This window comes from Chelon labrosus (genome assembly GCF_963514085.1).
Source record: "Chelon labrosus genome assembly, chromosome: 16".
In the NCBI taxonomy this organism is placed as follows: Eukaryota; Metazoa; Chordata; class Actinopteri; order Mugiliformes; family Mugilidae; genus Chelon; species Chelon labrosus.
Genome location: NC_140349.1, coordinates 24,036,282 through 24,050,734, shown reverse-complemented (window position 1 = coordinate 24,050,734; position 14,453 = coordinate 24,036,282). Strand labels below are relative to the sequence as shown.

Genomic DNA, 14,453 nt, shown 5'->3' with positions numbered 1-14,453 from the left:
TTTACAGCAGCCCAACGCTTGCTGCAGTGTTTTATACAAAGATGAATTCATTTGTGTTTTTATCAAAGGGGGGGAAAAAAAGATCCCTTTTTCTTTAGCTTTGTGGCTGGTGGAGTTTATCTGCTATAGGTGCTGCAAATCACTGATTTTTAAGTAGTGCACATTGCAGAGTCTATCTCATACACTCCGATCTAGACAATATTAAGTTTATACAAAGATATTGTTTTTAGCTTTATTCTGGAAAATCTTATTTAGCCAGAGTGAGATTGATGTCCGTCTTTGTCCCTAGTGTACACACAATCCATCAGCTTCAACACTTACAGAAATCAACATTGCAGGTGGGGTGTGAGTATTGTCTGGTTGACGTAGTTTAAGATGTAAATGTGTTTGGACAAACAGATATTATTCATCAAGATTTTCATTCATTCATTCATTCATTCATCTTCTGTAACCGCTTGTCCTGTGAAGGATCATCGGGCGAGAGGCGGGCTACACCCTGCACAGGTCGCCAGTCTATCGCAGGGCTAACTGTATCAAGATTTTAATAAATGACATTAAATGGCGTCTAAGATTTAATATAATCAATTCCTTATTTAACAGATCATTTAAACCTTTGATTTAAGGAAGTATTGGCTAGTTATAAGAAGGACTTAACTCAATTGCGTTGGCACCGGAACAGGGAAATAAATCCTACTTATAAGAAACTAATAAAACTTTTATGAGACAGCAGTATTTTCATTCATTCTATAACATTCTCTATTACACATTGCACTCACTCTCGTTGGGATTTCTTGGTTAGCAATGATCAATTTTCACCCAAAGTTTGTAGCATCAGTTAATTGTTGGTATCATGGAGGGTATAGAAAGTTAGTAGTGGCAATTGTTGCCAGAGTTTTCATCATTCTCTGATCTGTTATGTCCCTCAGAAAGCTGTATACCTGCCTTTCACCACAGAACGTTAAAAATCAAGGATCGATTTCAAACCCTCAGACTGAAAATTGATGCACAGTTGAGATGTATTACCATAGCTTGAAAAAATAATGAGCTTCCTAAACACTGAAACACAAAGGGCTTATTTTGGTTTACATTTTTCTAGTTGATAATAATTTCTTATTTGTATTTACTTACCATTATTGTCTACACCAATCAGGCATAACATTATGACCACCTTCCTAATATTGTGTAGGTCTCCCTTGTGCCTCCAAAACAGTTGTGACTCATCAGAGAATGGACATGGGCCTTCTGAGGGTGTCCTGTGGTGTCTGGCAACAGAATGTTGTTAGTGGGGGGCCTTTGGGTTCTATGGGTTGAGGGGAGGGGCCTCGGTGGATCACCCCACAGATACTTGATCAGTTTGGGATCTAGTGAATTTGGAGGCCAGGTCAACACCTTGTGCTGTTCTTCATATTTTTTCAGTTGTTACTAGGGCCGGGACTTTAACGCGTTAATTAAGATTAATTAATTACACAGAAATAACGCGTTAATTTTTTTTAACGCATTTTAATCACACTTATTTTTGCACCGCGGAACGTTTCTCACTGGATGAGTTTCGGCGGACCGATTATACTGGAGCACCAACTAGCGTTCATTACCAGTGTCCTCAACAAGCAGCGGGTGCTGCCGTGAGCCCCTCTCCCGTCCCAAAGCACTCACAGGTAGTAGCCCCGCGCAGCAGCAGTCAGAGCAGAGAGGGAGAACCACGCCACCGCGTCCAGACTGCAAACGAATGACGCATGCGCAAAGCTGCCGCTGATCGCGCCCTGGTTTACAGAGCGGGATGTAAATGTTTCTTCACTGTCACACTAAAATAAATAATAAAATAATAATCCATTTAGATTGTTAATTTTGTCAAGTAAAAACCGTTTGTACAAAAAATGTTAAATGTTAAAAATATTCTAGTTAGCAAAAAATGCTCATGTTCTTCTGTGCCTGTGACTTGTAGGCTAGAAACTAAACCAAACTTAAGAAAAGTAAAAAAAAAAAAAAAAAAAAACTTAAGTTACTGTGCCAGAGCGTCTCTTTAGAGTCATTTTGCCAATACCAAGCCCTGATAAAGGAGGCGCGTTAATAATACAGCGTCCATCACAATTACATCCAAAAGGTAAATTATGCAAATTAGCCGATTACGTCATTTAGCGACTTCTAGCGACTTTTAGGACAGCCAATAGCTACTTTCCTTTCCTGAGGAGTTGGCAACACTGTTCATTACTTCAGACAACAACAAACCACAGTGAACATGAAAGAAGAAGCTGATGAGACCGCTTTGGTTGGCCCCGTGGATGGGAAATTTAGTCATTATTCAATGGTATACTAAAAATCCATATGAAAAAAATTACTTCTCACTGTTCTCAGGTCAGATATTTATATGCGATTAAAATGCGATTAATTTCGATTAATTAATTACAAAGCCTCTAATTAATTAGATTAATTTTTTTAATCGAGTCCCGGCCCTAGTTGTTACTAAATCGTTTTTGGCAGTGGTTTTAATGTTGTGGCTGATTGGTGTAGCATTAGCATTATTGGCTGTGGTTAATAGTCCTATTTGTATTTTTATTCAATGCTAGTATTATTTGTAATGGCTCTGCTTTGGACATGTAGACACGTTTGATTAATGTCTTTCTGCAGCACGGGGGCAGAAATGGGCCTCCCCAAAAAGGTGAGGCTTGCAAGAGACATGTTTTCAAAGGAATAATTACCCAGAGTTTTAGGCTGTGTCCTCACTGCAGGCAAATCTGTTTTGTTTCTAAAACATAATGTTTAGACTACACTGTCCATACTGTTATTTGCAAGTGATCCCACTGGATCTGTGTCCAGACAGCACTAAAGCACTGGGCTAACGACACAGGCAGCAGAGGCATTAGTATGTAACTGTAAAGCTGTCTTTTTCTGGTGGGTTCCTTCCAGCATTGCCTGTACAGAAGCCTTCCCTGAAGTGTGAACAATATAGACTGACTTTGTCCACTTATCCTTCACAGTGTTCCCTTAGAAGCAGCAAGGATTCTTCTCAGATCGTTACAGCTCTGGAGTTTCCATTGTTTCAGCGTGTCACGTTGTGGGCGTCCAGAGCGTCCAGGCAGTAGACAATCGAAATAAAACACCTCCTAATATGGTTTGAATCCGATTTGCAAAAATGTGATCCTGGCTGTGGAGATTTTCTTAACTCACAAGTTGGGCTAGTGGTCTAAACATTAGACCCTGTAGTATGGTTCAGCCTCCAGAAAGAGTGGATCCTATGTTTCCCACAATGCAATTCAGTAACATCTTTCATCATTTTTATCCTGCCTTACATATTTGATACTCTATTACCAAGCCTGCAGCAGAGGCAACAAAGTGGAGCTTTCTAACCCCTTAAGATTCATTCTCAGAATTCCCAGTGCAACTTTAATGTTGGGATGCGAAACTCTTCTAGATTAACAAACTGTTAGGGTGTGTTTTCATGTCCAGTGAATAGTTTATTGTGGTTTGAGGATTCTAATGGGCCTGGTGTTAGAAACTGTCCATCAGTCTTTTGGTGTGTGCGGGCTGGCGTGGTGGTGGTTCCTGACTATGCTGTGTGCAATCCGCAGGCACCGTTTCTGGTAAATGTTCTGAATTGATGAGAGACTGTTTCCAGTAAAGTACTGAGCCGTTTGCACCGCTCTCTGTAGTGCTTTCTGGTTCCCGTACCCTGCTGTGACGCAGCCTGTCATCAGGCTCTCAAAGGTGCGCTTGTAGAGGTTTGTCAGGACGCTAGTGTTCATTCCAAAGTTCCTCAGTCTAATCAGGAAATAAAGCCTCTGAGCTTTCCTGACCACAGTGTCAGTGTGTAGTGACCAGGACAAGTCCTCTAGGTTGCTTAGCAGCCATGCTCGTCTGACCGGTCATTGGTCAGCATGTAATTGAATGTCTTAACCACCAAGTAAAAGGGGAAGATTTCTTGCCTTACGCGTGTGCCTTTCTTCCTCAGTTGCTACATTTTTCTATTATGTGGACCCATGAATGTCACAAGTGCAATAAAAGGTGACCTTTTACATAGCCTCCACAGTTAAAATGTCACTGACGTGCTGCTGTCAGGACGGCGGGGGTTTAGTTTGAGCGAGCTGACAGCCCCATCCTGTGGCCGCTCCGCTAATGGCACCCATTCAGAGTGACCTCTATTGCTGCAGCGTGATTCACCCGCTCTCTGCTGCCTCTGCGCGTGCATTTGTGATGTTTTGGTTTTCCACTGAGCCCAAACCTGATGGAGCGAGGCTCGGAATAGATTTGTATTGATCCATGATGGACGGCTAGGAAATGAGTGATGGAAAAAAAAAAAAAAGAAAAACGGGAGGTGGCAGGGGGGTTTAGCCAGCACAGTTTAAACAGAGGAGTGGACCTAAAGCAGAGGGCTGAGAACCGAAATGAATCAAATCACTAAAATACTTTGTGAAAATGAGTTAGATGTCGCAGCACATGTCTCTGTCAGTGTTTGTCAATGTCTAAACTGATTGTCTGTACTGATTCATTAATGAAAACCTCAGCCCTCACTAGTCATTTCATTGTGTTCAACCGTTTCTCCGTTGCATCCAGCAGAGTAAATGACAATCTGCAGATGCACATGCAAATTCATTTCCTCAGTCATTAAACTTCTTTTGTGTATATACTAGTAGTAATGATGTAGGCATGTTTTGTGTGTTTTTGCGTCTCCCTGCCTTGTGGCCTCTGCACCGTTACCATGAGAACAGCATCAGCGGTGACATCACTGCACCAGTGTGACATCATTACTAGACGGTGACTCATACTCTTGGCTCACTGTTGTGTGTGTGTGTGTGTGTGTGTGAGAGAGAAAGAGAAAGAGAGAGAGATTAAAGGTGTGAAGCAGGAGAAACGCATGGGCCAAAGCAAGACACAAACAAGCCTCGACATCCATGTGTTTTATTCTATGTAACAAAAATAATTACATTGTCTTTGTTCTAGGAGTCTAACAATAGTGAAAACAAAAGAAAAAAAGAAAAAAGAAAAAGCATCCAACAGGACAAACAGACAGTTACATGTACATCATAGAGAAGTGCTGAAGAATAGAATTATATTGCACTACTGAGCACAAATGGTCCCCTGTCAAAAAGAAAAGAAGCTGAATATCCATGTCTCTATCGACGTCACACAGCTCAGTGGGTCTGTTCGGAGCTTTCCAGAGACTTGACAGCTGATGAAGTGCATCACATGTGAATCAATACAACGTCACTTTGTGTTTAACTCCCGGCCATTACAACCTCATGTCAGTTCGCTAACGCAACGCAATCCCATCTTTGGCACATAAAATCCACAGAGCAAAGGCTGAATTTGCGTCGAGTTCATTCGGAACTGGACACTGAATCAAAAGAACTAAACGTGAAAACATGAGAAAGCAATCAAAACAGAAACCAAACATGAGGGGTGGGCCACTCAGCAGGGCCTAATCAGGATGGACAGAGCCTAATCAGCGGAGGAGAGCGGAGATCAACACTCTGTGAAGCTCTTTGTGTGCTAATCAAACATTCCAGTTAATATAAAATAGACTGATTACACAAAGTTACAGCTGGAATTATAGTGAGTCAACAATGAACAATAAGCAACAAAGCAGACAGGCCTTAGTGGAAGCTATGGGCCTTTTTAACAGCAGACATTTTGACCTGTTATATTAGAGGAAGCATTCCACTTAGGGGAAGCCCTGCTGGTTCACTACCATGGCTTGCTGGGACACGTAATAGAACTGAGTGTTCATTAGTGTACGTGTGCTTCTCCTACTATGACAAGTCAATATTTCTGCTGTGAAAAAAGTTGCCGTTTGCAAGTTCATCGTTCTTGTAGAGACAGTCTCAATCTTATAGTTGTTTTTCTTAAAAGTGCAAAAACATCTTCCAGAGGAGCAAGACAATCTAACATGAGGTGGCAGTAACAGAATCGTAGTAGTTTTTTTACCAAGCACAAACATTTGTCACTGTGCAAGCGTTAGCACCTCCAGCACACACAGAGTGAAGTTCACTCTCCTTTTAGCGGTGTTTTGTTCTCCAAATTTCTAGTTGACACGCAGGCATCTTATAAGATGTTGAGACAGAAAGATGTTATTACTACAGCTGTAAACGTGTCAGTTTATTCCAATTACATGACCAAACCTGCATCGAACGCTCTTGAGGAATCAAGATGTCACACTTGATTTAGGCTTCTATTCTTTCTCTCATCTGTTTCAAAGATAGCTCTTGTTTATTTATTAGGTACACTCGGCAGAGTGAATTCTAATAAACCAGGCCTGCCCTAAATCTCCCTTCATGACTGCTCTAACGTTCAGTTTGTGACGAAACAACATCAGAAAGGTGGTAATTCCACTTGTTGATCATTGTGGAGGATGTTGTTTGTGATGCTGCCAAACTGGATAGAATGAAATGATAAAGTGTTGTGTCTGTTATTCAGCTTGGCCCACTGACTAAAATGGGGCTGTCAAAATGATAGGAACACAATCAGATTCAATAGTATCATGAACCACAGCCTCCAACGTGAAACATGGTTGAATCAACAGCTCCCTCACTTATTTGATACAAATGCTGAATACCATCCTCTGCATCTTCCTGAAGCTAAGATACAGTGCAGGGCTGTTATATTAGAATGCATTTGTTTTCATGAGTTCACCTAACGATCACCTTCATCCTAAAAGTTCCCACTCCTCTTTCAGACTTTTGCAGTTCAGAGAAAAACATGACGGTAAGATTGACAAGGATTAGAGAAAGCTGTCTGAAATCTATAACGACATCAACGTTGATCTCCAGGCATGTTCATTACATAATAACAAAAAGGGGGAACTGTACAGTAGGTGAGCTGTTGCGAGGTGTGGCATTAAACTTCCCTCCACTGGGTGACACTGTGACACAGGACGGATTTGCCTTCTTATCACTGACCGTCCTGTCCTCACACCTCAGGCTTCCCTCACCCAACAACCTCCATTTCAAAAGACCCCCGCTGCCTACTCACCTGTAAACTCTTGCCATTAGGTGAAAACTAACCCCACATGTGAGCATGACTTATAGAACCACGACAGTAGGCTAACAAAACAACACGTCTCTTGGTGGAGACTGTACGGACCGTTTACCAGCGGAACCACAAAAGCAAATGTAGTCGGGGGGATTAATACTTAGTGCTTCAGTGTGACGATTTACACTCCGCTTTTTACAAAGATAAACTGGACTGAGGCGTCTCTCGTTACACAAATAATACAAATACAAAACGTGTCGACACTCGCACACTAAGCTTTCACAAGCACTCACTGTTACTCAGGCTAACACTGCCACTCACACGCACGCACGCACAGTAGCTGTGTCGTCATATGAAATTAGATCTAAGCTAGTGGTACATTTATATTTACATATTTGTTTATATTCATAAATACGATTATAGTCGTATTGTAATGTACATGTAAGGTTGTCATTGCATTATCGCACAAAGGAGGCTCTTTCTGTAGCTTCAGGGAGGGAGCGTGTTCATTGGCCGGGTGAGAAGGAGGAGAGAATCTGATTCGCTGGTGGGAAGCATGTCTAATGTTTGGCTGTCAAAACATCAGAAGTGCCAAATGATGGTCCAGTGAGTCACTAATGCAGGACTAAGGGTATATATATTAAAAAGTCCTACTTCCTTACTCTAATATAACGCACAGTTAGGCCTTTACAGGCATGAAATCCGTGGCCCTGTTTACCTGTAATTTCTGCTAATATAGTTCTGTAATTGCAGCTCATTTTCCGGATTACCACAATATTTCCCTAAGCATGAGATTAATAGTTTAGTTGATTTTGAATTTTGACAAAATGCCTACAACTCTCCTGTCTGTATGCCATTATAATTATGAAGCTGGGATTCAATTAGTTTAGTTTATGCAGCTTTAGGGTACGAGCTAGCGAAGGTCAAAGGTTAAAAAATATACACCTACTCTCAGACGCCTTATATTCTGGGGTAAAGTTAAAGCAAGTTAATTAGCTAGTTAAAAAAAATAAACTAATTTCATTCTAAGTCCTTGTGGTCAGCTAAGATAAAGGTTTTCTGGCTCTAAATTAATATTCAGTGTACAGATATGAGAGTCATTTGTCTAAATCAAATTAGAATTTAAAATGAAAGCCAACTCGAGCTTCTATGTGGCATTTTGAGCTAATCAGCATACATAGAGGTTTTATTTGAAGCTATCAGACTCTTTACAATTTAATGTCGAGGTGCAATTACCTCCTTCTAGTCTTTTACTCGCATTCCCAAGCGTACACACAGCCCGAGCCACCTCGTCAACCTTTTGCTCTTTTTCCACATCGATTTTAGATCTGAGCTGAGTTCAGCAAAGTTCCTCTCCCTCCACCAATTATCAAAGCGCTTCCTCTCTGACATTTAGTTAGGAAGAAGACAAAACGGGGGGAGAGCGGGACAGTGGGTGAGGGAGAGGAGAGGCCGCTATTTCAGCTTTTCATGTGAAACAGCAGTGACTCATGAAGGCAGGTTTGGCCTTTCTGAGAAATACCGTTTCTGTCATAAGCCCTGTAATTACTGTCCTGATCATCCCCACTCCACGATGCTGGAGAGGCACTTCCTGTTGCTCAAACTGCTCATCGTAGAGAAGCAAGAACATGTTTTCTGTTAGCACGCGTCTTTTCGTTATTTCTGCAATCTGAAATCTCAAATATGTCAGACTGTTGACAAGATTTAGTACAGTTAGCTCATGTGTATAGTCTCCTTAATATGACACCTAAAGAATTTAATATTTAATGAATTAGCAGTGATCGATTGCAGGTAATGACTTTAATTTAAAAATGATTAAACAACTCTTAAGTACTGTGCAGTTTTTTTCAGTGGTGTCTACTGAAATAGGTGAGTTATTTCACCAATCAGAATATAACACTTGATTCTGTCTGAACATGGTCGTGGCTCTGTCTGCTTTTGTCCTGACCAAACAGGTTAGATTTATTCTTAATAGGAAGAAGTTATTTTCCTAATTTAAAAACTCATCTTATTCAGTCACAAATAACCCATTAGCCATCGGAAGGATTTCAAAGAAACTATCTAAGGATTCTGTACCTGGTGACTTAAATCATGACTGATGGTTGTCATGTCACCATGAAGGGAATGATGTTCACCTGCTGAACAATGCACAGGTGCCATCCCGTAAAGGACAAGACTTTATTCAAACCTGATGACGTGCCGTTCTATCAAAACAGCGAAACAGCATTTCATTTTGATAGGATATTGATTTTGTTATCAAATGTGGCGAAGCTTTCGGCGCAGCCAGAAGCCACTGAGCACCGCATCAGTATGCCTCGCCACGCTGCTGGAGGCAGCCGTCTGAGAAATTCATCACCTGTCTGCCTCGTACTGGGAGAGCAAAGCATGTGGACACTGCGCTGTAATCTACCAGAAATGCACCCTTTACGCGCCGTACAGCTGGTGGTGGGTCTGTCTGCGGACAAACTAAAGAATGAAACTGCACATTCACACACAAACAAGCACAGGCGCACTGGACAGTTTGATCCAGCTTCACGAGGGAAAGTCATAAGTTAACCTCTTCACACATATACACATATTCTTGAACTCATACTCACACGCATATGACCACTAAAAGGCAAACACACACGCAGCTAATGGTTTTGCATATTATTTACATAATTCCCCCTCTAGGACCACATGGACCACACAACAGGCTGGTTTAATGCCATTCCTTTTTTTCAAATCCCACCGTGCACGGCATCCTGGCTGCTTAGAAATTAGCATTCTCGAATGTGCACTGTCATCCTTTAAGTCACTAAAGGAACAGTTTGACATTTTCAGTAATATGTTTGTTTATTACCGCTATAATGTTGTCGTGGTACATATGAAGCTGGAGCCATAAGCTTAGCATTAGCTTAGCTTAACGTAAACACCGAAACCAGGGGAAACCAGATAGGTTGCTTTGTCTAAAGGGGAGAAATTGGGATTTTTACCAAGATGTGTCTGTGATTTATGATATTTGTAAAAAAAAATCCTTAGTTTTATCCATGGACAGGACCAGGTTACTTGTACCTCTCCTGAAGTTATTTGTCTTATACTGAATACACATAAATCCAGTGAATGTATTATGTGTTAGCTTGTATCAACTGGAAATAACGTGCTTGGTAATTACATATTGTAAGATCAAGATCTTTAAAAGGGTGAACAAACCATCCACCATGACTCAAACAAAAGGTTGTGACCTAGAAACGCATTTTATGTCAGGTGCTAGACTCAGAGCCTGACAGTGTGAAAGGAGGACTAACACTTCCACATATTTGACCCGTAAATCTACACTTTGTTTCTTTGGTGTGTGCCAAACTGGGCTTGAGGGATAAACACTTTTCAGATCAGACCGAATTTAGAAAGACTGAAGCAGTGGTGGTGCAGAGGAGAACAGCACAGCACAGCGGGTGGGGGGGGGGGGGGGGGGCAGAAAAAAAGAAAGGCATCAATCAGGGGTCCACTTTGTTCGAAACATGGCTCATTTCACGTCTGAAAAAAAAAAAAAAAACTGCCTCTGAAAAAAAGGAAAAAGAAAGCTTCCTTGCCTCTCTCCTCCTTGTCCCTCTAGTTGATTCCCTCCCTTTCTTCTACCGCCTCGCTGTTCTCTGAGCCTCTGTTCTTCTCTAGGTTCAGTTCAACTCCTACCCCCATCCCTCCCTCCTCCTCCCTCCTCTGTTTCTCACCATCCCTCTTTACTTCTGCATATCACACTGCAGCAGTAACACGATAGAGGGGTCAGACTTGGCCGCCTCTTTAAACTCTTCCAAGGTGATCTCATCGTTGTGGTCCTTGTCCATCTTGGAGAAGATCTTGTCCACGCGCTGCTGAGGGGTCAGCCCATCCTCGTTCATACGCATCATGATCACTGTGCCGACCATCTTGTAGATGGCCTGCAGTAGGGGGAGAGGACAAATGTTTAGATTTAGCTTTAAACGGTAACGTACAGTCGACAGATCTCCTTTCTCACTCGTCACAAATACACACCTCAATAATCTCCAGCATCTCCATACGTGTGATCTTTCCATCTCCATCCAGATCATACATGTTGAAGGCCCAGTTGAGTTTCTGCTCAAAGCTGCCCCTAGAGGTGATGGACAGGGCACAGATGAACTCCCTGAAGTCAATGGTCCCGTCGCCGTTCTTGTCGAATGTCCGAAACGCATGCTGAGCGAACTTGGAGGCATCACCATATGGAAAAAACTGGAGAGTGAAAAATTAGAAGACAAGATATAAATGACGCATTTGTTGTGTTTTGCATCACAAGGTTGTACTGGGCTGCATTATATGAAATGTAGGATATATTGTTATTTGGAGTAACAATTTTTTCATCTTTTCTAAGGAAAGCAGATGAAACTAATTTTGAGTAATTGAAATGCTATAAAATCCTATACTGACCTAACTGCATATCACTTTTTGCACTGGTGGCTTATGTTCGGGGAAGACACTTATAGCAGACTGTACATTGCTTCTGTTGTGGTCGTGATTCATTAACTTCTACTTTACTATTTTGCAATATTGTGATGCTCATTATGATTTATTACGTTAATTTATTATATTAATTTTTATACATATTTTCAAATTACAGCTATAACATGTAGAATTTTGCATCAATCATTGCCATTGCGACTCTAATTTCAAGCTTTAATTGCATGACAGCTATTCCATGAGAGCTATTTTTAGAACTTTTAAACATATACTAAAAGGCACTATGCTCCCTGTCTAATTGTCTAATTGGCTGGTGCATGGTCTTCATTAGCCTAACCAGCCACACCTGAAGGTTTGGATTAAAGACATGGATAACAAGGACTGAGGGGACACCGCTTTTCAGCTTTCAAAGGTCTCGGGTTCAAATCCTGGACAAGCGCCCATTTATGCTGCAACCCGGCTCGAGGGCTGCAACATGACGACATAAATACAATGACAAAAATAAAGACTTTCTTTCATAAAAAAGGGGGAAACCGGTGACAAGTGAGACTCTGCAGCAGTAGTGTCCCCTCAGGCTTCTTCAGCCATGTCTTTTACCCAAATCTTACTAGGTATGGCTGGCCAGACTAATAAATCCCATGCACTAGCTATAGACACTTCAAGGCCAGTGGCGATGCAGAGGGATATAACACCTGCTATAAAATCAAAATGGAAAAATGACAGACTAAAGGCCTTATAAACTTTAACTATGGCTTTCCATTTTAACAATTTGGTACCAGAACATTGGGAGGTGTAATTCAGCTAACAACAGGAGCTGGTTTTTGTGCCACTGATTCTATGTATTAATGCAGACTCAATATAAAGGTCACTTTGACTGCATGAGAATATTTTCTCAGAGTATATTAGCTAACTCGATCTGTGCCTTGCTGTATGGACACTTGAAACTTGCAATTACTGTGTAATGAAAAGTGAGTAGGAATAGTAGGAAATGTGCCGTTGGGTTTCCTAGTGCTAATTCTATGTCCTACAAGGTTTGCAAGTTTTTTTTTTTCAACTACTAATTCTGTTTTACATAACTGGGTTACGTAGGAATGCTAGACAAAACACCTCTGCATTGATGGATTAATCAGAACAAGACTGTTGTGCCTTTTAGTCAAGTTTTGACACACTTGAACCGGCCCTAAAATAACCACAAATACATATCTAAAAGAGACTTTTAGGAGATTAAATGCTGACTGCAAAAAGCAAGTAGAACTTTTCAGGTTACAATTATTTTCTATGACCTTTAAAACTCAATGGGAGTAAATGAGCCTGAGAGGTTATGCAAAGCTGATTTAAAAATATCTTTGAGCCAAGTAAACCAATAAAAAATAAATAATCAGTAGGCCTTTTTGGGGGCACTGTGGTATTTCAAAAGCTTCCAGTCACAGGCATTATTATGGGCTCCAACTCCCCGCTGTGCCCCAAACATTGATTAGTCATCCTCAGCAATATAAGCTTTCTGTGTAGCTACAAAACAATGTTATGAGTCACTTAAGAGGTAACTTGTGCAATTCCACAACAAAGGAAAAATAATGAGCACAGTTTTAACTGTAGGCTGTGTAGGAAATAGCTTCAAGAACATTATGAGTTCATTTATAAATAACCCAACTCTATTTATTAGTATGTAATAATCTGCCATGATTTCCCTTCATCTGCTTCATGTCCTGTCCTGCGCCCTACCCCGTTCTCACCTTAACATAGAGCTGCTGAAACTCCTCCAGGTTAAGGATGCCAGAGGGACAGTCTTTGAGGAAGCCTTTGTACCACTGCTTGAGCTCTGCCTCATTGAACTCGGTGTTCTTGGTCAGGTCATCAAGGACCTCTGGAGCCAGCTTGCTGTTGTGTTTCCCCATAATGCTTCACCTCTCTGGGAGGGTGGACAGAGAGAGAGAGAGAGAGAGAGAGAGAGAGAGAGAGAGAGAGAGAGAGAGTAGGTGAACACAGGTGAGGAGGTGCTAGACAAACAACAGCAACAGGAGTAATGCTCCTGAGGTGCAAACTAGGAATTACTTGCATGCACACACAGGCAGAGGGAGTTTGCATAGTCTCTGTGAAAATTGGACTACATGATTGATATACTGTATATTCTGATAATATAACTTAGTAAACCTGCAAGTGTCAAATAAATAAGGCATGTTAAGTCTGGTTAGTACCTGGAGAAAAGTATAAGGAACAAATAGATGTACTTTAGTTTAGACAGTGGGATTTTCTGATTTAATGTGTATGTTGAAAGGGGCAGTTGCAGCAGGGCACATACATTACAGACTAAATATCCATGCTATAAAAAACATCCTACCGCCATAATCGCCTTGTGTGAGTAAGCCCTTGATATTTAGACCATAAAATGGTCCATTACCCCCATCATCACACACATATTCACATGGCTGAGGACAACTGCACTGCCTCCATGACGCCATCCCTGACTCATAACCCTTTCCGACAGCGTTCGCACTTTGACACCAGGGCCAGAGTCGATGCTGCCGTGCCAAGCAGCCACCAATCCTAATAGTGTGAGGACAGTTCAGAGGCTGACATATCACCCTGTCATACTTAATGGCAAATGAGTCGTGTAGAAAGAGGCAACCAAACCCCAAATCACTGCAAACTGCGCAGAACTTTTCATTCGCGTGACAAGTGGAAGGTGATGTAGGAGAGCCAAGGGGCTTAGAAGAAAAGCAATAAAGGATACTGATAGGAGAAAGGTTTTTCTAGCATTAACTAGAAGAGGTTACAAGTAATCTTATCCAATGAAAAAGCAAAAACTAATGCTTTTCTCTTCTAAGAGAAACCACTTACAGCTGGATGACAGAATAAAAAGACTCCTATTGAGGATGGAAATGCATCATGTAAAAAGGATGACATGTATAAAAGCAGGTGAAATTGAAGAGCATTAACACAGAACTGGACGTCTGGATTTTTATCTGTTCACTGCGGTCCTCTGTGTATACAATCCATTGCAGAAATCTCGACAGCTTCCACTTTTAGAGCCTTTTAGA

The 14,453-nt window shown here is 41.3% G+C and overlaps 1 protein-coding gene across 2 annotated transcripts; it reads right to left on the bottom strand.

The window, feature by feature from the left end:
• Positions 1–10,527: 10,527 nt before the first annotated feature.
• On the bottom strand, positions 10,528–13,370 carry LOC311501542 (hippocalcin-like protein 4). Of its 2 annotated transcripts, XM_084563423.1 has the most exons (3): positions 13,149–13,370; positions 10,975–11,190; positions 10,528–10,880 (listed from the first exon to the last, which is right to left on the bottom strand). In XM_084563423.1, the coding sequence occupies exons 1-3, from the start codon at positions 13,308–13,310 to the stop codon at positions 10,683–10,685; spliced, it is 576 nt and encodes a 191-aa protein (XP_084419549.1). In that variant the 5' UTR covers positions 13,311–13,370; the 3' UTR covers positions 10,528–10,682. The 2 variants fall into 2 exon arrangements, with proteins under 2 accessions (XP_084419549.1, XP_084419550.1); XM_084563424.1 differs by lacking the exon at positions 10,975–11,190.
• Positions 13,371–14,453: the final 1,083 nt, after the last annotated feature.